Source organism: Lagopus muta, chromosome 3 (genome assembly GCF_023343835.1).
Source record: "Lagopus muta isolate bLagMut1 chromosome 3, bLagMut1 primary, whole genome shotgun sequence".
Classification (NCBI taxonomy): Eukaryota; Metazoa; Chordata; class Aves; order Galliformes; family Phasianidae; genus Lagopus; species Lagopus muta.
The window spans coordinates 17,580,422-17,604,976 of record NC_064435.1 but is presented as its reverse complement, the minus strand read 5'-3'; the positions used below and the strand labels follow the sequence as shown (position 1 = coordinate 17,604,976).

The following is a 24,555-nucleotide window of genomic DNA, read 5'->3' as shown; positions in this document are numbered from 1 at the left end:
CATCTGTTACTGTATAATGCATTGTCACTTCTCAGCATCAATACAAAGAGCTCTTCAGAAAAATTCAATATAAGCAAGAAAAACACAAGTGGGCACCCTGGTTTGTACAAGAACTTTTCTTTCATTACAGAAGAAGGAGCACATTTTGAAGTCGTACTTCACTGACAGAGGTAGTATAGAAGACTAAAGTAATATGAATTTGCAGGGACAAAACTTTTATATATAAAAGGTCTTGATTCTAAATCAGGCTGATAAAAAAATCCCTTGAAAACATTTCATTAGGCAATTTCAAAGAAGGGAGAAGAGCCATGCTTATATATACGCTGCATGGTGCATGTTTACTGAGCAAACTACAAAACATGAAATGCCTTAAAACAACCAAACTGATCACATTCTAAATTTATTAGTTGAAACTTTACAAGGTCAAGAAATCAGAAACCATTCAGGATTCCCATCCCCAAATGCTCCTGAATAAATCTTTGTAACTCCTCTTTCTGAAATGAAATGTACCTTTCCTTGAGCTTGCTCTGAGATTCCTTCAGCTTTGTTTTCAAATGCCGTACTGTGACTTCCTTCTGCTGCAGAGGAGTCAAATACTGCTCTGGATTTTGTGACTTAACACTGTGGTGATCAACACAAGTCAAATATCTCCCCGATCGCCTGGAAAGAAAAAAAGAAAAGCCATCACATAACATCACCCCTATGGTTCTTCACTCTTAGCAAAAAGAAAACCCACAACACTGACCGACACAAAGCTGAGTTTACACTTGATTCATCTGGGGCTTCTCAGTGTCAGCACAAGTGACTCATTCTGACAAGTCAAGTACTTGGAGACTGCTGATATGTGGGCATCACAAAGCATTTACTATGTATTGTGATTGGTTGCAGCGCAGTGATAACGAGAGCTATTTAACTTTGAAATGTCCAGGCATCACCTCATCTAAAATGGGTGGAGCACTGAAGAGCAGACAGCCACACCACTGGCAATGGCACTCAGCTAAAGACATGGCCAAGTAAGCTAGTGGAAAAACTGAGTTTAGATCCAAATGTAAGCTACGAAATTGAACAAACTGAAACCTCGATTCACCGTATCTAGGTTTAAGTGTGTGTTTACTGTGCTAGAACTGTTCAGTAGTCTGACAGAGAAAGGGAGAGCAGTAGAATGGCAGCAATTCAGTCTCTGCACTACTGCTGCATCTTCTGGCAGGTATCTGTTTTCTTTCCTGCACAGGAAACTGCACTCTTTGGGCAGGTGCCTAAAGTTAAACAGGATGAATTTCTGCCTGAGTGCATAACATTTTCTATTCTACCACACCCAACTCTCACCAAATTAAAAGGACCCTTCAGTGAAAGAACCAGTAAATCCATGATAGAACTGGTGGCATGAAACCACATTAAAGAGATTGTCTTGGAGTGAAAACCAACCACAAGAGGCCTCTGACTGAGAGTAACCTCTAGTTGCACTGTGCTGAAATAATAAAGCTTTTACAGTGATAGGAAAATACAGGCTGGAGCATCCTGCTGACTGTCAAACCACCCAGATGAAGAGTCACACCTACACTGAGAAGCGAGATGACTTGCTCAGCAATCTGGACAGCGTGTTCCAGTGCAGAGAAGGTAAGTCAGAGCACTGAACGCTGGGGCGATTAGATAAACACTTGCCTCATTATTGGGCTGGTGTCACTTCCTTTGTATGAGCCTGAGTTACTGCTACTGGGAGAAGAAACCCCATAATTCTGATGGATGTTACCAGGATTCTGCTGACTTCTGCAGAGTGCTGACAAATGGTCCTTTTCACGGGAAGCAGGTGGGCTGGCTCCAGACTTGTAGGATGAGGATCCACTATTCCGACCATAAGGGCCGCGACTGGAAAGGAACCAAAATGGTTACATCATATTGGATTGTCCTTGTCACACAACGCATTGCGTGTCTTACTTTACAAAGCTGTCTATGAAATACCACTAGAACATACAAATGACTACGAGTGGCTCGGAAAAAAGGAAGAGCTCATCTCATCAGCCACTGCAGGTTCTTTTGATGACTGTGAGAATCTTGCTTGAACTATGTGATGTAGGGAAATCTCTGGCATTTTCACATTTCTCAGTTTGCAGCAGTTTCCAGTGACTCCATCACATCAGCGTTCCCTGAACCTCTGACTCCATTAAGTAATTAGAAGACTGCAAACTCGACTAGTTCAAAAAGGACCACTTTTCAGCTTTCCTCTACCAGGCCTGAGGAGATGCCCGGTCTTGGAGGCTGGTGGAGAGTTGTAAGACTTCTCTCATGATTCTCAGCAAGCAGCTTAAGGGATCACAGTGTGAAGGCAGATTTTTTTTGAGCCACTGTTCTTCTGTGCCTTTGGCAAACTGAATGTTTCAGCTGCCACTATCAGCTATTCATTTGCTTAGATATAGTTTGGACCCTACTGAGAGCAGGCTGAAATAGTATTAAAACTAGACAAAGAAAGCACAGTTCCTTCTTTCCTTCAGTTTCTGTCATACGTATTTACCTTTCTTTTCCCCATCTTTATTAAAAAAACTGCTACTCATGTGTGCTTTAATAAAATTTATATCTGCACTTTCCGGTAACTGCCAAAGAACTGAGGCACTGGAGCCAGCTTTTAGAAGTGCCTTTCTCATTTGTTTAGTTGATTTAGTTTCCTACACTGCTACCTTCACCTTCACCCTCTACTGGAAGTTGTTCTTCTAAAATGCAGTGAAAGGCAGGTTTCAAAAATATGGAAAAAGGCAAACCAAGCCAGCAAAAAAGAAAGTTTGAACATAAAAATTAAAATACCACAGAATTATGAAGTAAAATCTCTTAAAATTGTCTGAATTGGTTTCCTCCTTTCTCTGAAAATGGAACAGTTTATAAGGAACAGATGGCTGACTGGCTGTGCTGCAGGCCTTCATCACAGCGCTGTGGTTTGGGTGAATTTATAATTATTTTACAATAACGTGAAGGACTGAGGTTTGTGACAACACTGAAATGTTTCACAGTGAGTTTATTCAAACAGTTAAAAAAGAACATGTTAGAGAGCAAACATCTCTTTCCACTTTGTACAGCACGGCACCAACTTCTGTGTAATAACACAGCAGTGCATTCTAAGGAGCACTATTACAGAGGACTTCTATCTGTTTAAATATGCCAGTATGGTCTAATTTAAAGTTATATTTAAATACACAATGATACATGAAATTCTACATGTTCTTACTGAAACTAAGGTCACTTCAGAGCTTCGTATTACACTCAGCAGGGTTCCTTTCCTCAGCCAGTAACTTGTTAGACTTAACCTACAGAGAACTTAACTACTGTTTCTTTTTCTAACCACCTCATGGTACAGACATGAAACTATTCTTTAAGCATCACTCTGTTGATCCCTGTATGCTGGGGCACACTGCAACCTCAGAGAAGTCTGCATGACTTCAGCATATGGGTATCCTGCTGCTGGCCCCGGCCTGCCTGCCAGCTCCACTCCCGCGACTCCACAAAGGGCAGGAAACAAGTCCTGTCAATTTGAACTCTTTCCACCTACTCAAAAAAGTGCAGCAGCAGGGACGGCGTGGGCAGAGCACAATGTGCACTGACTGCTCCATCCAGCACCCCAGTACTCACAAGCTGTCTCATTTGCCGTTCACACAGGATACAGAGAAAACTTACAGCAATCTTTCAACAAAAGGTTCATTTAGATGGATGACTACATATATTTTTTCAATCTGCATATTGCTTTGTTTTCATAAAGGCTGGATGAGAGTGCTTTGGAAAAGAGCATTAAAGACAATATTGTTGATTTCTTCCTCCAAAACAAGGTCAAGACCTAGAAAGTTACACACTGAGCTGACAATTTATAGCAAACCATAGCAGAAAACCAAAGAGCTTGACCAGAAAGGTTGAGGTTAAGAGCTAAAAATACTATGGTTAACTGATGTGCACCCAGTTACTTCCTCCTCTACTCCAGCCACTGTTTCTTCTGACTTTCCTACATGTATCTCCAGTGCTTGTTACGGATAAAAATCAGTATCAGTCAGCTGATCTGACATTTTGACAATTTTTGTTCTAACCAATACAATAATTTGTCTTTCTTCTATCTGAACTTTCTTCAGCTCTTATCAGTGTTAGTGCTGCCCAAGAGCACAGTATTACCCAGACTGTTTTAAAACTCACCGTAGCAATATTGGACGCATGAACTGTGAGACCCTACATAGTAGTCCATCTCTGTACTAGCTACATTTGAAACATACAGGAAAATTTGCTTACTTGCGAGAAAAAGAAGATCTTTTACTTCCAGCAGCAGACATATGGACTTCAGGAGCTGAAATACTGCCTGTACTGCTTGAAGAGCTAAAATCAGCTTCACTCCCTGGAAAGGAAAAGGGAAGAGTAAAGACACGGTGGAAATTGTAACTCAAAGACTGTTTTCAACTAACAATGAATCACAAGCATCCTTCCTTTGTCTATTTGTGTGAATTTTAGAAGTTGCATAAATTTTCAAATATCCCCAAGGACAAGCACTGGATACGCTCCAGACTTTCAGTATTTCTTCAGAACTGGCACATCAACAAAAAAACTTTGGACACTGCTTCACTCTACAGAAGCCACTGTAGAATTAGGCTGTTATGGCAACTTGTTTCCTCACAGCTATCAGGATATGATGAGGCTGCTTACATGGCTTCTTCAAGAACACAGTGATTAAAAGCATACAATCGTAACCGGATTTCTATTGCTTTAAACCATATGAAAATACCATTTGCTGTGAGGAAAGCAGCTTCTATTTTGGATTCTGAGCTGACTGATATACATGTATATGTATATAGGTATAAATACATATAGCCTTACAAAGTATGTATGTATGTATATGTATAAACATATGCAGGTTTTCATGTGGTACAGAAGCACAGTAGGGCAGTTCTAATGGCTTTAAAATAATCCAATAATATTGCATGGCTCTCAGCTGCTTCTTGGGTGTTAATCTATCTGATTACTGACTTTCTATGGATTACAGCTTGTATTTCCCAAGCCCTTTTATATACCAGAAAAGTGCCCTCATTTTTCTAAGGTCAGCAGTACTTAAAAGTATCAACAAAGTATTCTTATCGGGAAGAAAGCCCTAAAGTTAGGACTTATTTCAGTTTGTTACTCAGATGGCCATTGAAGTATGTTTCCACGAGGGGGAGATGCAGCTACAGTTGCTACAATCCCCATGTTGGTAAATAAAGTCCTCAGATCCTTAACAAAGCTGATAGGCACACCTTATGCTCCCGAGTACACTTAGAAGGGCACTGGCAGAGCATCTTCTCACAGAAACAGGATGAAACATTCTACAACCGTTCCTAATGGCCTTAGGACCCCGTTTTCAATTTAATTTAAATTGATTTAATTTCCCAGTTACACAGTCTGACTGGCAGGATTCACATGACTTGTGGCTCCAACCCGCACACCCAACCTCAAACATCAGCTGGCCAGCAAGGAAAGCGCTGCCCTTCCTGTGACGTGTCTTTGCCACACACTTGGATGCAGCAGGATTGAGCTGGTTTTATTGTTCTTCATCCAAGCTATAGATCGAGTTTATGTACCTGGTACCCACACAGAAGCAAAGGAGTGTCAGAAACTTGGGTACAACCCTCTGTCCAGTCTTCAGTATTTACTGGGGACTCATGTGAGGACCCTGAGTGCTGTGTTCAGTTTTAGGCCCTTTGCTACAAGAAAGACTCTGGGGCTCTGGAGCGTGTGCTGAGAAGGGCAATGAAGCTGTGAGGGGTCTGGAGCACAAGTCTTACGGGGAGAGAAGGAGGAAACCGGGATTGTTCAGCTGAGAGAAGAGGACATCAGGAGGGACCTCACTGCTCTCTACAACTGTCTGAAAGGAGGTTGTGGTGAGGTAGGACTCGGCCTTTTCTCTGATGGTATGAGAGGTAATGGCCTTAAGTTGTACCAGGGAGGTTCAGGTTGGATACATGGAATAATTTCTCTGAAAGAATATTGGCACAGGTGGTGGAGTCACCATCCCTGGAGAGTAGATGTGGTATGCAGGGATGTGCTTTCGTGGGCATGGTGTGACGGGCTGATGACTGGACTTGTTCATCTTAGAGGTCTTTTTCAACGTGATGATTCTGTGATTCCGTGACAGGGCAGAAGACCACTTCAGAGCAATCACCAGAGGGACAAACATTTCAGTGTCCTGGCTGCATTCATATGGAAGACCTCTAATTACAGAGGCATTCAAGGCACATGTACTGTTTTTGTTGTTTAATGCTCTGCAGCATCACACCATAAAGGTCACGTGCAGAGACAGCACTCAGTAGAGAGCAGCCTGCACTGGGGCAGCTGCACTGTGGCCCAGCAAGCACCATGCCTGGAAGCAGGCAGGCTGGAAGCAGCAGGCAGGGAGGCTCAGGGGGCCTGGACAGAGGAGGTGACTGTCCCTCTGTACTCCTAAAACTGGTGGACCTGTAAATCTTACAGATGGCTGCAAACTTCCCTTTGTTTCTCTGCGCTGCTTGATCAGCCCAGCCCATTCCAGAGAAACTTCAAAGCACAGAAAAGCACAGCCCAGAATGCCATCACAGGGACCCAGTTTTATAGCCTCTAACAAACCCATGCCCAGCTCAGCATCCCTGATAAGCAGACCTGGGCTGCCCCAAGTTGCTATAGCCAGAAGCAAATTGAAACCACATGCAAAGACACGGAAGGGCGGGGAGGCAGAGCACAACCCTGCTTTGTTCCGCAGAGTATTTATATCGTGTCTACAAACACAGGTGGCAGTAACCCTCTCCTTAGGGATGTAAAATGAGTACTGGACATAATGGCCAAAGCTGCAGCAGCTTTCCTGATAGACAAAGCACTCCCATCTAAGAGATTACAGCACATACAGCACTGTCTTGCTACCACATAAATCTGCTTTTACCAACTGGACCCAAACAGGTAAACCCCTTGCATGGATTCCATACCTCTGCTGTCTGGCCTCCCAGACATTGGTGCCCCCGCCGACTCCAGCAGCTCCCAAAGCCCAGCACAGACAGTGTGAGCCCTGCGGGGCTCATCTATGATTAAGCAACGCACACCATAATCAGATCTTGCTATTGAAAGCATCTCAAGGAAGCAAGGTTTAATAATAGCCGCTCCCTGACCCGCTTGGCTGGCAGCGCAGTGCTGGGGAGGGCTGCCAAGCCAGGTACTGCAGATAGGATTTAGCAGAGCCTGGAAATGCAGCTGCTGAGGTTTCTGAAAGATTGAAATGAATTTGAAACCAGGAACTGTTCTGCAAAGCAAGAATTAACCTCTGTGGCCCTGGTTCTGATAACAGCTCTTAGCACTGAGACTCAAAATATGCTCAAAATTGGGCATATGTATATTCATGAGATTTTCCAGAACATTTTTATAAACTAAAGTGGTCACTGTCAGTAATGTTTCCAAGTGTGTTAGTTATGTTCAAGCCAGCTTTGCATGTAACAGAGATTGACAGTAATGTTACTAGGAGACCTAAAAATATTTTCTTCTACTTGGTAGACACCGCTATGTAAAATAACAAGCATTTGCCCATAAATTGCAATATATTATTCTGGGTTAAGTAAAGTATTACTTCCATTTTACAAATGTTCATAACAAAGAGAAGCTCCCCCTCTACCAGCAACGCGGGCAGGGCCAGAGCACAGCCTCTCGTCCCTCCTACAGCCATCTACCATTTACCACAGCAACAGGACCTCGGGAAGCCTGCTGGCTGCTCTGTGACTGTGACGATGTCACTGCAAAAGCTCATGAATGTAAGCAGAGAACAACCAACCCCCAGAAACAGCATTAACCATGAAAGCAGCTGACATTTCTCAAAACCAGTCTTTTGTCCTAACTGGCTACCTAGGATAGGTATGTGAGGAGCAGGAGTGAAATGGTGCAGCACCCAGCACAGCACTGCTCCACGGGCAGTGGCACTGACCCAACTGTGTGCTGCCTCCAGTTTTTCCTATATGTGCACTGCAGCCATCACATCTACATTTTGGCATGTAGAAATTCCACACCATTATCCCTGCTCTATTTACTTCCTCAGCCAGGACAACCATACAGCAAAGTGATCATTCAGAGTACTTACAGGCTCTGATTATATACATTATATACATAACGGATTATATATTATACTGTACAGATACATTATGTTGGGCAGGTTATATTGTATATAGGCTCCAGCAGGACAGTACGCTGTACTGAAATATCACATCATGCATGTGTACACGTGTATCATAGAACCACAGAATCATAGAACCACAGAATCATAGAATGGCCTGGGTTGAAAAGGACCACAGTGATCATCAAGTTTCAACCCCCTTCCATGTGCAGGGCCACCAACCAGCAGACCAGGCTGCCCAGAGCCACATCCAGCCTGGCCTTGAATGCCTCCAGGGATGGGGCATCCACAACCTCCTTGGGCAACCTGTTCCAGTGTGTCACCACCCTCTGTGTACAAAATTTCCTCCTAATATCTAACTGAAATCTCCCCTGTCTCAGTTTAAAATCATTCCCCCTTGTCCTGTCACTATCAAGATTGAGAGGTACCACTTTCTTTCATTACCAGAGGATCTGAATTTTGACAAAGAAACATGGACATGTTGAGCAGGACTGTCTGGCTGTGATAAGAAAACCCAAACTGAAATGCAAAACTTGAATATTAAAGGAATCATTGGATAGGCAATTCCACTTAAATACAAGCATGTGCATATTCACTTCATCAGGTTCACCTGATGTACAGATGTACATTTCTTACACAGAAGCACAGCAGGCCCACATGCATGCCTGGACTATGGCATTCTAGCCTGCTACTTCACATCACTGCAGATGGCCAAAGACCTTGCTGTACAGTCCTCTGGCCTCTGTATTAACATTTTACTTGTGATTCAGGATTAATCTTTATCTTCCCTTAGAAGTACAGCTGAAACTTTACTGTGTGCATTTTAAAGTTCAGCGAGATTAAAAAGCAGAAGAAAGGAAAATGCTGAAATAATATTTGTGACAGGAACATTAATAGCTGATGAGTAGAAATAGCTTCTCAAAACTCACGATAACTATGTTTTTTGTGTGTGTGTCTTTGATTTAGAAATTCACTATTGTTTCACAGTCAATATACAGAAAACACAGAATTTATCTATTTGTGACTCCATTAACATGGTCTCTTCATATGGACCAGTCCCTGTGCTTGCACATCATCACACAGTGAAGTGGAACTGTAAACAGTCCTGAAAGACAGTGTGTCCTCAAAACATAAAGAACTTAAATTTGCTGAGCCTCCTTGTCCTTAAGAATATCCTGTTAAATGGCAATAGGACCAAAATATGTGTACAAATTCACCAGCAGCAAATAAAGAAATAGATGGAATGCTGTCTCTGCAAACAACTTGGTTTGCAGACTGCAGGGGAGAGATAGAGCCTGAGTGCAAGAACTCCTGCAGAGCCATTGGTAGCAGCTGGAAAAGCAGATGGCCTTCTGTCATAATGCTTCTTTTAAAAGTTCTAGGACATTTGGTTTCCTTTATCTTGAAACCTTTAGCAAAGCTACATCTCTGTTTCTAACCTCTAACAACATAAACAGTATCTCCCCAGGAAATGGTGATGCTGTGTCCTTTCTGTTTAACATGGGGGAGTTCCTGTAAGGCTGTCCTCACACACCACAGGTAATCTGGGGAAGAACTGTCCAGTATTCACTGAGGAAGCAAAAAAAGCTTGAAAGAAGTTATGAAGTCTCACTTTAGTGTTTCAGGCTTTTCTTCAGTAGCACCCTTAAACAAGACTTGTCTCAGGGACAATGCAGTGGGCATCAGGCTTGATCTGCAGCATTAGGCCCATAACTGACTGTGGGTTTTGTTTCCAGTCCCTGATCTTTGTCTCACTGCCTATCTGACAATTACTTCAGAAGAGACTTTTATCTCAGGCATACGATTCTATTTTACACCACAGTGCGATGAGGTAAGAGCAGATATAATGCTGTTAGCTAGGAACAGAAACAAGGGACTCCGTCCATGCTGACTACTTCTGGGCAGACACAAGCTGTCCAGCTTCCTCTCCTTCTGCCCATGTCTTATACCCTTCCCTAGCACTTAGGCTGAAGTAAATGAAGACTGCCAGAAGTCTGCAGTGTCAGAATCTCTGAGGAGAAGTGAGACTCCTTTAACCTGTGGAAGGCGCTGTATTCCAACCTTTCCCTTGAGCTCCAGCTGCTCAAGGAAAATGCTTTTGGGTAACCTCTGAATTATGGCATGAAATATGGCTGTAACACCAGGGCTGGTCATGTTTTAAAGGAATGAAATGTCTGAACAGATATGAGGTAGTCCAGCAAGCAGCACATGAGTGAAATCAGGACCAGAGGGCTCTATACGGAGGACAGGCCCTCCTCTGGCATTTCCTACGGCCTGCAGGAGGTGTTCCTTGCCCGCTCACTGCTGTGAGCCCTGGATTTTAGTGCCTCACTAACCCCTCTGTGTGCACTCCAGTCATCAAGCTCAGAGCTGTGAGCTGCATGCTCAGAACCAGACGGGCACAGCAATGCGTGGCATCATCAATCCTAAGGAAAAAGCAGGTCTCCTCTCCCCTGTCCCCCTGCAGCCCGAAGAGATGTGCAGCAGAATGCTCACTGTGAGCTGTAAATCATTCAGACCTCCTGGGTGAGGAGATTCCAGCTCAGCTCCAGCTAGAAGACTTCAGGGAAAATCTGCAACACAGATCCTGCTTCCCTCTGCTTGGATCTAAACTTGATTTTATAAATGACCCCTTCCACTCAGACTGCTGCTTGCGTGATCTAAACTAATTATTCATCTTGATTTTTGCTCATCCTGCTGGCTTAATCTTTTGACTTCAGAGGAAGATTTGTTATCAAATAATATAATCAAAATTTATCTCATTATGTAGTTTTCTGATCTCATCTAAATACAGTAGTTTTGATAATAATCTGAACAATATTAATGCAAATTATAAGCACTGCAGATCTCAAAATGAATACAGAATGTGACTTGCAGATGCTGTGAAACCATAATCAATCAAGCTCTTCTCCAAGAACACAGTCACTACAAACTAATTACTGATACTGGCAGAGAGCCATCATGTGTATTTTGTGTATCACTGCAATCAAAGCTTGTGTATTCCGTAATGGTTGGTTTTAACTCACAGATTTGTAGAGCAGCTACAACAGAATGCTGGAACTGATAAAAAGCACGTCAAGTAGTTTTTTTTCTGCTTTACATAACTTAAGCAGATCTTCTGTACAGAAATCTGCCTGACCTAACTACTTTCTGTGCTGCTATATGCACTTTGAGCTGTTCTGACAGTACCTTAAAAATGGCTCCCATACATTTTTTCTCAGCCTGAAATGTCCCCTGTCAGGGGAACATGTTCACGGAGCAGAAGGGAATGGTTTGTGGAGCCTACCTTCCTCTCACACAAACAGGCTCTTGAGATCAGAGCCTCAGGGATGCCACTTTGCTACACTGTTTTCACTAGCTACACTGAGACTGGGTGTTTGAAAAATATACTGATAGCAATGTAATGTGGTACTCAGCTTGCATTTGACAGTTTTATAGATGTGTGTGTGAAGGCACCTATATACAAGTATCTTTTACAAGCCTGTACTGTCATCTCAGGAAATCTTTTGTTTTATACCTGGCAGTGCTATTTGCTCTGTTTCAAAGGAAGTAGACAGACTGGTCAGATGTATTTTTAGGAGCTGGAAAATGTCATCTTTGGCAGCGATGACTTAGCAGTACACAGAAAGGGAGTGAACTCCATCACAGACTGGGAAAACATCCCAGCCCTCCTGTCACGCTGTGGCAGAAGTTTAACAAAGGGCTTTCAGAGGGCCTTTCCACACATCTTCTAAACCTGGTTCCAACAGGCAAGGAAGAGAGAAGCTGCTGGGTCTACAGCAATTAACTGTACAGGCACGTGTCCACAGGAAACATGCAAATACATGGGCTCATGTGCTACACCCGATTCAGCTGAAAGCTTTTGCACAGTCACCCTCAGTGTCAGGCATATGGTTTTCGTTCTAATGTAAACAAAACATTTTAAACCAGTTTGACATGTTTTCAGCAGGGAAGAGACAAACGTTGGAATGAGAAACATATCTTGGGAGGTAACAAACCTAAACAACTCTGCAGTCCCAAAGATACAAAGCAAAATTCATCAAACAATAATCAAATGTTTACCAAAACATGCACATTGAAATGATTGCAAAGATAAATTGAGTTCAAATGTCATTCACTGCAAAGAGCAGTAAAACCCTACCCCATGTATTCATTGGTTGCCTAAACAATCATTTTTATACTAATAAAGCTGAGTTAGTTCTGCAGGCAATACATCTCCAATCATGACTGCTGTTGTGGCGTTTTTTTCCCCAGCAGCACTCACCACTGAGAAGTACTAATTACAGACATGAAGCAGGTGCTTTTGAGCTTATTAATCCTTCAGTGTTTGTGGCCACACTGTACTCTTCTAGTTCCACCAAAGAGTTACAGCCTGATGAGTTCCCAGATTCAGAAAGCTAACAGCTTAGAATTACTTGAAGAATATCAGAAGTGAGGAACAGGAAACTTAAAATGAAATGCTTCCATGTGTAAGAAAGATAAGGTTCATAAAAGTTAAAAAAAAAAAAAAAAAAAAAAGCAGCAATATCTGCAGAATTTTCATTTCCATTAAATACTTGTTACACAATGGAACCATAAAGTAAGTTTGTTTTTTTTAGGTTCCATTAAGGTTGACACATTTCAAAGTCCTCGGGAAAGCAATCTTGCAGCAAGTGGAGACCAGACTGATGAAAGGGCACCAGATTCCCAGCTCCAGCAGGGGATTTTTCAGAACGGCCTTGTTTCTATCTGCCACCTACCCTGGAAATATCTCCTGCTAGTGAATCTGTTCCAGCCATCAAAGCCTCTCAGATCTGCTTTCCAGGTATGCCTAGAAGTGGGTCAGCTGCAAAAGCACTCAACAGCTCAATACCTGGCTCAGGAATACCACGGTTCCCTGTGTCTGGGGTGAGTCACAGTACACCAAACACACCAGGGTCCCTGTGAAAGTGATCCTAGGAAAGCTCACTTCTGCTGTTTACTTCAGTGGGCAAAGGACTCAACTGGGATCTGTAGGGCCAGACTCAGCTTTGAACTTGGTTGTACCTTTCCCCACTCCATCACTAGATGCACACACAGCATCCAGCAGACCTAGATGGAGATGTAATGTCCAGCCCTATTCATGACACCTGTCTTCAATACCCCTTGCTACATCAGCAAATTCAAATGGGTCTTCACCTCCCCGGTTCAATCTCCAGAAGGAGAACCAACTCAAGGAGAACCAACTCAACCAACGCATGAATGTGCACCATTTCCATCAAAGCCTTCTGCAGGACATCACAGATATGTTACACACCTGGAACAGATGTGAGAAAATTAAATTCTACGTCCTAAAGTTTTGGGGAAGGATGGGTAACCTCTATTCACTCTCCCAGCTATGCTAGTTTTTATTTTTCTTTTTGTTCTGGTAAAATTTTTTTTGAATAGGGACCGGATACACATTTCTTCTTTCTCCTAGGCTCTTCTTCAGCTCAGTATAATAACTTGAACGAGAACAAAAACACAATGAAGACATCTGAAACACGACTTCACCAGGATTTGCTTAAACAGGCCAAGTTTAAGCAAACACCACTGCTATCTGCAAAGACTTGTTTACCTGCTTCTGGATGAGTTTCCACCTCTGAGCCCTGTAACCACCAGCTAATATGATGTCTTTATACCAAAGTGAAACCATGCAAGTGAGATTTGCAGGACTAAAATAAAGATGTTCCCTTAACCCTCCATGCCTACATATAAATACAGATATACAAACATAAGGAATATATAGACATGTTCACTCAACACCACTCAGAAAGTATTAAAAGCAGTCACCAGGATGCAAACTGAAATGTTTAAGGGAGTAATGCAATTACCAAAACACAAAGTTCAGAGAACACTGAAACTACTTACGATTTGATTTCAAACATGGCCAAATGAGGCAAATCAGAATTTCCCATTTTTTGTTTGAAATGATGCTTTAATTTTGAAAATGGTCACATTTCTTCTTTCTTTTAAAGCAAGTTAAAATCATTAAAATATTTTCCAAACATTCTAGACATTCGGATTGAATATCATCTTTGTTCACTCAGAAGCAAAGGTTTTGTTTAATGTTCTGACAGGGCAGCAAACCCCAGAAAGACAGAAACCTTAGAGTTGGAAGGGATTCTTAAAGATCACCTAGTTGAACTCCCTGCAATGAACATTCGGAGGAGAGAAGGATATTATGAGGTATAATGTCAAAACCCTTACTGAAGTCAGGACAGATTACATCAGCAGCTCATCCCTTGTCCACTGATACAGCTACATTATCATAAAAAGCAACAAGGTTGGTCGGGCAGTGTCCTTGCTGAAACCATGCTGATAATCCCATATAGCATCCCTCTCTTCCACAGATCTTAGCATAGTTTCCATGATGATCTGCTCCATGATCTCCCTGGCACAGAGGTGAGGCAGACAGGTCAGTAGTTCCTTCCTTTCTACCCTTCTTAAAAATTGGAGCTATATTGCCTTTTTCCAGTAATTAGGAACTTCACCTGACTGCCATGACTTTTCAAATATCAAGAGTGGCTTGGCAACTACGTCAGCCAATTCCCTCAGGTCTCTGGGATGCATCTCTTTGGGATATAGTCTTATATATGTTCAGGTTCCTCAGGTGGTTGTAAACCTGATCTTCGCTTACAGTAGGAGGAGCATCACTCCCTCCATTCCCACCTTCTGAACCGTCCGCTTGAGGGCTGTGTGTAGAGCAGTTGCTAGTGAAGACTGAGGCAAAAAAGTTACTGAGTACCTTAGCCTTGTCCTTGTTACTAGCCTACAGGGGTACACCCTCCTGGATTTTGCTCTTCTGACTTATGTACCTGTAGAAGCCCTTCATATCCTTCTTTGCACCTCCTGTCAAGTACAGTTCCAACTGGGCCTTGGCCTTACCGACCCCATCCCTACACAACTGCGCAGCATCTCGGCACTCCTCCCAGGTTACCCGTCCCTGCTTCTACTGCCTGTTCATTTTCTTCTTGTTCTCTGGTTTGACCAGCAGGTCCTGGTTCAGCTGTGCCAATCTCTTGCTTTCATTTCCTGACTTCCTACACCTGCGGATGGAGAGCTCTTGTGCCCTAAGGAAAGCTTCCTTAACTACTGGCCATCTCTGCTCCGCTCCCTTGACCTCGGAGACAGACTCCCAAGGAGTTTCGTTGATTAACTCCCTGAAGAGTTAGAAGTTCTCTTTCCTAAAATTAAGCTTACTGATTTTACTCTCTGCCTGTCTGATACTCCTCAAGAGCATGAACTCCACTGTCACTACAGCCCAGGCAGCCTCTAGTCCTGATGTCACCAACCAATCTCCTCTGAATTGTGAGCAATAGGTCCAGCACTGCATCTCTCCTGGTGGGACTGTCTGTTACATGACTCCGGAATTTATTTATTTATTTATCTATACGTTCCAGGACTCTCCTGGATTGCCTACAGCTTGCCATGGTACTTCTCCAGCAGATGTCAAGGTGGTGGAAGTTCCCCAAAAGGATGAGAGCCAGCAGACATGACATTTCCTATGGTTGAAGGAAGAAAGCTTTATCCACAGGCTCTGCTTGATCAGATGGCCTGTAGTAGAGACAAATCACAAGGCCCCCTTTGTTGCCTCAGTCTCTAACTCTCACCCATAGGCTTTTGATCTGCTCATGGCCATTCTTCAGGGACAGCTCTTCACAATCCATTCCTCCCTTGATGTAAAGGGCAATGCCTCCTCCCTTTCCCCCTCGCCTGTCCCCTCTGAACAGCTTGCAGCCATCAATAGCCACATTCTGGTTGTGGGAATCATCCCACAAGGTTTCAATGATGAAAGTTATTTGCATAGCTCCACTTTGAACATAATAAGATGTCAGACTGAAAAGAAATAGTGGAGGTACAGGAAAATAAAAAGGGAAATAATCCATCAATTTTTGAATAAACATTGCTCAGAAAACAGTTTAAATCCCAGGATTCTCATTATAAAGGCATTAATAACCTGGAGGAATTCCAAAGAAGGTCAACAATAGTGATAATAGGATTATAGGGCACTGTTTATGAAGGCAGATTAAGGAAATGCAATTTGTATATTCAAAGATAAAATGAAATACTGGCAACAGTGTTTATGAAGGAAGGACAAATACAGCTGGAAATCTGTAAAGAAAACAAGGTAGCAGCAACACAGGATTCAGTCTGTGATGCATGTTACTTCACAAATAGTGACTTGAAATAAATATTGTGGGAGCTGTGCATATCAAAGTTTAGCTGGAATACAGTCAGAATACTTAGTATAACAGGGGAACTAGAAAGCTATTCTAAACATTGACATCAATACTATTGATTGAAATTTAAAAGCAGAGCATGAAAAAAAAAATCTCCTAAGGGAAGAATTTATAATGACTTCTTTCTTATGCGTGGCATTACATTCTGTGGAGGTGAAGCAGGCTGAAAGCCACAATAAACAGCCAGAAGGAGTAGAAAATTTGCTGCAGTAAATATGCTAATTGCAAATTGTCTTCAAACTTGACCTCAAACATATTTTAAAAGAAATACTTTAGAGTGTGTAGTGTATGTAGCATCAGTATATCGGTTTTTTTCAGTTCTGGATTAGCAAAAGAGTGAAAAAAAACCTGCCTGATTAAAGGCTATAGCCATCTTCCACAAATTTCTTATTCTAAGAACTGTTTCCAGACACAGAAGCGTGTCCCAAGACCTGTAACTCTATCAAAAGGCATCTGGAGCGAAAAGATGGATTGGCTGGCACAGGTCTTCATATATCCAGCAGCTCAGACCTTCCACAGACAGACAGAAAATTCAAGAGCCAGCCTGTAGGGTATGCTACAGTGAGAATCTCCCTTTGAAGGAGGATGCCCCACTTTACCTAAATCTAGAGTGATACTGGGATAATTAATGGGCCAGAGAAAGAGAAAGGAGTTATGGCTTGCCTGCTGGGAACTCAGCTTCAAATTCCCAATAAAATAGTTACTAAATTATCCAAAGTAGAACAGCTTTCCTGGGAAAAGCCTGTACATCTCTTCACCTTTCCTTGCAGTCTGGTGTTACAGCCCTCTTCTTTTATGTACTCAAGTCCATTCTTCCAAAGATGCACAAACAGGTCTAAACTTTCTTCTCCCTTCACTCAACCAAGTTCTCCAGTCTTTTTTTTTCCTTCTGGTAGAAAAAACTTAGCAGGTCAGTCCAGTTGGAGGCCTGTAGCTAGTGGCATTCCCTAGGGACTGGTATGAGATCCAGTCTTGTTTAACATCTTCATCAATGTCCTGGATGAAGGGATAGAGTGCACCCTCAGCAAGTTTGCTGATGATACAGATCTGGGAGAGCTGACACACCAGTACAGATTAGGAGCAGACTTGCTGAAGAGGAGTTCTGCAGAGAAGGATCCGGGTTTCCTGGTGGACAACAGGTTGGCTATCAGTGTGCCTGTGGGGCCAAGAAGGCCAATGGTGTCCTGGGGTCCATAAAAATAGCACAGCCAACAAGTCAAAGGGAGGTGATCCTCCTCCTCTCTTCTGTCCTTTTGGCTACTTTTGGAGTTGTGCCCACTTCTGAACTCCTCAGTTCAAAAAAGACAAGGGAACTTTTAAATAAAGTCGAGTCTGTTTAGCCTGGAGAAGAACTAGAGGGGATCTCAGCAATATTTAAAGGGGGATGTCAAGAGGATGGGGATCTTTTACATTGTGCCCAGAGCCAGGATAAGGGGCAGTGGGCACAAAAGGAACACAAGAAGTTCCTTATGTACATGAAGAAAAACTTTACTTTGAAGGCGGCAGGGCACTGGAACTGGCTGCCCAGAAGGTTGTGGAGTCTCTTTCTCTGGAGATACTCAAAACCTGCCTGCATGCTTTCCTGTGTGACTTGTTGCAGGGAACTTGCTTTAGCAGGAGGGCTGGACTACATGGATTTCCAGAGGTCCCTTCCAAACTGAGCAATTCTGTAAACTATCTAACTGTAAAAGATTTGTGCCCAGTACCCTTAGTTGCTGCTGGTCTGTGACATCAGCCCATAGTTAGTCTTTCTTGCTATTTCTTCTTCTGATGGGATATTTCTTCTTTTTTAGATACTCCATTTTCACCATTGCATCAGGGCTCTTGGTAGAACCTGAGTATCTTCTGAACAACGAGAAATACACATCTTGAGCGTTCATGACACAACTACTCATCTCTCCTAAGTAACATCTAAATGATGTTTTTAGAAGAGGAAGATCGTAAAATTTGTAATGCAGAACTAAAAAATTGTTTCTCTAGGTCACTTAAATTGGAACATGTAGATTTAGATTGAAAAATATGAAATATTTTGAAGTCAAAACACTTTATCCATCTACTACTTTGCTTATTCTCATTTGAAAGAAATACTATTTGAACATGTTTATCATGCCAACACAAGTACATTTGTTTAAATCAAAACTATAAATCTAATCTACATACAGTTGCAAACTAAAAATGACAGTGATAACAGTTATCCTTTTTGCTCAAAAGAGTATACTTTGATTATATTCCAGTATTATCTATCCGATGTTATAGGGCACTTTTTTCACTTCAGTGTAATTTAGTTAGCCCACATCCTAAAAATGCTTCATTTCTGCTGACAAATGAAATTTGCAGTGCAAAATGAGATACAGAATCTTCCTGAATAACGCTAGAGACCTGAGGCAGTGGTCGTCAGAAATAGGACAGGGAGTGCCTAAGCTCTGCAGAGATGATCAGAAGAGCGGATGCATCTAATTGGTCTTAGCGACCTACACTGAATAGCCATGAGCTTCCAAGTGTGATCTCGGTCACTAAATTCTTCTGCAGCCAAATGCCTATGACTGTCTTCCCCTACTGTCAGAAAAAAAAAAAAAAAAAAAAGAAAAAAGAAAAAAAAAAAAGAGAGAGAGAGGAAAGATTGTACTTGGTTCCAATAAGAGCTAATGGCAGAGATGTCAGAGATCTCAATTAGAACAGAGGAGACGTGGGTGGGATTAATCTGACGAAAATACCTCTAACGTATTCACCTTTGTTTGAGCCAACCTAGGTCTCATTTTTAGTCAGTGAAGAGTTAGTACAATCATTGATTTTAAAGCACTATTTATCTTATCCTAAAGTAAGTACTTGTGTTTGGTCACAAAGACCGCACACTAGATCCACTGATCTTTCTTGTTGATTATTTCTTTTTTATCACTAAAGAGGACCTTAGTCAACCTGGGCATGCAAAGATGATGACAAGTATGTTACAGATATAGAACTGAGGTCAGACAAATTACAGTCCATCACTCTAACCATTGTGGCTCAAGATCATGAATTCATCTCCCTCACCTCACCAAACCACTTCTATAACCACCAGAAAAAGAGCAAATGACAGATTCAGCTCTTAAAGCTGTTCCATTTCCTATATTCAACTGGCCCAGGCACTGGATCAGAGATTCAGTCCTCATCTACAGCCCAGAGCTTCTAAAAGTAACCAAAGGAGATGCATGAACTGAAATCTCCCCTTTTCTGAATCACAGATGTTCAGAGATTTATGCAAGACAGAGGAGCTCCAACAGGATCTGTCACCCCCATGGGATGACCTGCTGGTTCAACTGAAAGACCATTCCAAAAATGTAGTGGTGAGAGTTTTGAAACAAGCAGGGACAGGCGATGAAGACCCTACTGCACCCACAGCTACCACACACAAAATCTTGGCAGGCAGTCACCTCTCCTTGCTTAGCTCTAGGATATGAGACATCAGGGTAGTGCAGGCTTGAACCAGAACATGGCACTTGGCTTTTGAAAGCAGAGATGTGTATTTTAATCTTCCTGTGAAGTCTGCTTAGGTCCTGTTGTATCCATGGAGACGGAGTCTTTAATAACTCCCTGTGCTAGCAGGTCAAGTAAGCAAATCTACACAGCTCCATAGCAACAGACGAGAAATTAAAGTGGATCCCATCAGTAAAATATGCAGAAGGGCTCTGTGCATACAGAATGATTATCTGGAAATGCTTTTATTTTAAAAATCAGCAGTAGCTACCTTGTGTAAGCTCACCATGAGATGCTAGAAGTCTAAAGGAAAGCAGAAGTAAATGAGAAAAAGGAATATGGCCAGAGTCTACCACAACTGCTTCTGTTAGATTCTATGTTACAAAAGATTTTAAAAACTTTATTGTCCCAAATAACACTATGAAATACATATAGAAAAAACTGAGAAGGGTGAAATTAAAGTTCTATAGCAAATAAATGTTGTGCACCATCAAATCTGAATGTGAGGATGGTTACACAGTCTACTCTCAGACACGAACAAAAGCAATGCAATCAAAGCACACACACAGTTCTGAGAAAGATGACGTAAGCTTCCTCCACTTTATTGCCAAGGTGATGTTTTACAAAGTAGATAAAAAGCCCTCCAGAAGCACAAGTAATTGACCACTGTGTATCATTTCTTTGCTAAATACTGAGCCACTTAAAAATCTAATGCTCAAGTTAAAGTCATCCTCATCAGGTTTAATTTACTCAGGGAAACCAAGCTTTTGCTCTTCTTCTCGCTTCTGCACACTCTAGAGAATTTATGTTTTATACTTATAAGCACAGCCACATCAAGTGATTGTTATTAAATCAAACACTTTATGAAGAAAGAAGAAGAAACTGGTATATGGACAACTTATGGCCATAGGCAAGATGCTCCATCAATTTATTATCAGAGACAGAGAAATTATAGTGAGGCCACTCTCAACATGGAAGTGAAAGCACAACTCAGAACAATGAATCTCTTTGCATGACACAGGATCTATTCCAGTTAGTACTATCAATCTGTTTTTGTATTCTGTACCTTTGTTCCTGAACAACAGGGACAATGGTTCTATTATTTTCCCACTGCTTACAGAAGTTCAGTACTGAAAATGAACAAAACCCATGCATATACAAAATAAGATGTTGTTGGACAAATGCATCAGTAAAACATGCTTTTCTAGTATTTTTTAATTCTTCCCAAGATGAAACATAGGAAAAGTCCTATCATTATACCCTTCTGCAGTCAGAAAGGTGGAGTTCTTTAGGATGAAACTTATTTCCAGAACTGCCTCTAAGAAAAACCTCTCAGTGAACTCATACACCAACTAATCTGTTTTAAAGATGAAGCACATACAATGTATTGGATTATTACTATTATTCCTATCTTATTACACTGAAATGAGCAAGAGGGCTGACAAAAGATCTGTAAAATTGTTCAGCCAGATCTCAGCAATATAATCTAAATCAGACCTTTTCTGTTCTGTTTTTAAAACAACAGAAGTGACTCTGCTTTTAGAATACATACAGATATGGAAGTAGAGTACCAATATGGATAAACTTAATTTTAGTATACAACCTCTCACTAGCCTATGCTTGCACAGAATGACCTCAAGAGTAAGTTTCTGGACATTTAGTGTGCTGCAAATCTAATGCTCACACACCAAAGATCACAAAAAGATCAGCAGGAAGAGCATGATGCTTTAGCAGTTAGACCTGCACTTCCTGTTTCATCTGTTTAAGTTATTTAGATCTAACCGTTATGCTTCCAAATGCTACAAGCCCTATTATTCCTAGTCTCCTTTATGTTAACTGTGATCAGCTCTAATGTCAAATAAAGAAGCATCTGCACCTACTCAGCACTCACGACAAACTTAGGGCCAATAGAGCCTTCTCCACCTGCCCTTCTAAAAATCCTAACAGTTCTAGCACCCTCTGAGATTAATCCATTCAGATTGAGACATCCTGCCCAAAGGCTCCTCTCTTTATGACCTGACAAATCTACTAGGAAGAAGCAGAAAAGATCATAATGGAAATACATGCTGAATGCAGTGTTACTTCAAATGGCTCAAAGTTAAATAACATTTTGAATTGAACAATGATTGCTAGAATTACTTTACGTATCTTTTATGTCTATGACCTCACTGTAAGCAAAATGGCAGTACACAGAAATTAAACATAGGACAGAAAAAGCACAAGCTGTGCCTTGCAACTACTTAGCAACAGATCTGTGTGATGAACTGTTTAAAGGAGAAAAAAAAAAAAAAAAGAAACAAAAAAGTCCCTGGATAACGCAGACTCACAGAATCACTGGGATTTGAAGAGACCTTTGGAGATCCAGCTCTCAAGATCTGCCTCGTCAGCCCCACTCATGTTTAGCCGGAACAGGCTGCCCAGAACTGTGTCCTGCTGAGTTTTGAACATCTTCATGGATAGTCACTACGCAGTATCTTGGGGCAACCTGTACTGCATTTGAGCAGCATCACAGGAAAAAACAGTGTTTCCTTGTGTTCAGATTGAATTCCACATTTTTTAATTTGTGCTCAATGTCCACTGTTCTACAAAGGTAGGTGTTCTGAGTGGTAGCAGCCTCTGCGTCTCTCCCATTAATTTAAACAGAACAAAATTTCAATACTTACCTAATTCTAACCCAAAGTGCTACCAGTTTAGCCAGAGCCAGCAATAGATGGACAAATATTTTACCAAGAGTGAAAGAGAATAATTTTTTGTAGCTTTTTGCTACCTGGTGTGGTTTTACTGAAACGAGCTGTGAGTGATGAACAGTCAGCCTTTACAAGGCTTGGGCACTGACCCTAACTGCTGCTCACCTAGGACCTGTTTCATGCAGTTATGCATACATCACAGAATGCCTTGGGTTGGAAGGGACCTGTAAAGGTGCAAAAGGGACAAGGGTGGGAAAATCTCCATGTTTTATAAGTCCTAATAATTTAAACTTCAGTAACTCAATCGGTTCTCAGAGACAACTCCAACCACAGCTCATTCAGTAAGCTGGACCAAAGCTGCCCATGGCATCAGAGGTAAGAAGGCAATGATCAGACTTTTGTCAAAAAAGCTGAACACATTCTTAAGTTATGATGCTCATGGACATTGAAATTCAAGTACAGCTTTGTGTTATTTTAAACATACAAGACTTGAAAAAGTTATTGACAATCCTTGCTCAAGATTCCTTTCCTTATCCATATATTTCTGTTAGTTTATCATGACTTTCCAACTTACAGGACCGGATTTTGAATCCTTGCACTAAGTATTTTTACAGAAGGCAAAAAAATGAGATGAGAAAGACTGTCATCTTGATCTAGACATGAGGTGCAGGAATTCAGGATGGATCCTCCAAAGAAGCAGCAGCACAGGAGGGTGAATACTTAGAAATGTCCATGCTCCTGTTTATTTACTTACAGAAGCTGCAGGATACAGCACAATATCGTGACGCAGAATTAGGACTAGTGTTAATTAGACTTACTGAGTCTTATTGCAGAGCTGTTTCCTGTAGTGCATTTTCTGTTGCTTTTATTATTGCAAAAACGAATCACACCCCCAAAGAGGGAATAAGTTCTGAAATTTTGAAATTAAAAGGCTTCTAACACAATCCTGGAAAGGACTGTAAGTATCTTCCCTAATGTAACTGTCTTCTCCATTCCTTCCTGGGAAACAGCCACAGATTTTAAGCTAAATTTACCTATAATACTGCTGTGGTTTACATTTAATGCAGAGTAAAAACATTATCAACTATTATCAACAGATGCATAACATTTGTATGCTTATAAATCTTCCAAAGGTTAGCAAGATGTAGCGATAATGTATTCCAGGATTAAGTATGGTTCATTATGCAAATAACATAAATTATGAAGGACATCCAAATCTTGTTTGATAATACTTCAAGAACAGAGTATGACTGAGATTCTTAGGCTGTTAGAGAAAAGAAACCGATGTCATATTTCATAATTTGAAGTGTAGAAAAGAGAGATTAAGTGATACTGCTAGCATAAAAGAAAAGCACTGGAGTTTGGGAACAGCCTAAAAAAGTCCCAAGGGTTCATTCGCAGTGCTATCCCACTCTGACATTTCCTGAATTATCTAAATATTTGTGTGAGTGTTACTTCTGAAATTCAGCATGTTCCAAGAAGACAACCCTGGAAAACAATAAATTTTCTGCAAAACAATATGCATTTTGAAGGTGTACACTGAAGTGCTCACACAAAAAATGTAGCACAGGACACAGTCCATAAAAGTTATAGGTAGACTGGACTTTTGAATCTTACATCTGGCTCCTGCTGTGTAGTCATTACTGCTACACAGCCATTATCACAAGGCATTCCAGATAAATAACTGCATAGAGATTATTTTCATAAATCAGAAAGGACTCATGGTAGAGATAAAGATATTATGCACAACTCTTTTTGCACTGAAATCCAAGGGATCCAGCTGTATATAGAACTGTATGTACGACAAGGATATACTGCTGCTACTCTCCTCCCACATCCATTTCCTTTCTACTATTCCCCTGTTGCTCCCTGCAAGTTTTGCTATAAGACAATGCCTTCTCTTTGTACAAGGGCCATATCTTCCGAGTCACCAGAAATTCATGCACAAAAATGTCATAGGGAACGGACTGGATCCACTTGAAACCAAGAGACAGCAATGGGAACCATTTCCTGCCTGAAGAGTTTTGACGGATCCCAGGAGCAACAATCTGGAGCTCTA

General features: G+C 41.5%; 1 protein-coding gene across 3 annotated transcripts in view; it reads right to left on the bottom strand.

The window, feature by feature from the left end:
* SYBU (syntabulin) overlaps positions 1-24,555 on the bottom strand; it is a 45,580-nt gene that overhangs the window by 4,430 nt on the left and 16,595 nt on the right. For all 3 annotated transcript variants that reach the window (XM_048939373.1, XM_048939374.1, XM_048939375.1), the window contains exons 4-6: positions 4,258-4,360; positions 1,663-1,866; positions 511-660 (exon numbers count right to left, since the gene is read on the bottom strand). In XM_048939373.1, coding sequence (XP_048795330.1) covers positions 511-660; positions 1,663-1,866; positions 4,258-4,360 — 457 coding nt within the window. The remainder of the gene's footprint in view (positions 1-510; positions 661-1,662; positions 1,867-4,257; positions 4,361-24,555) is intronic.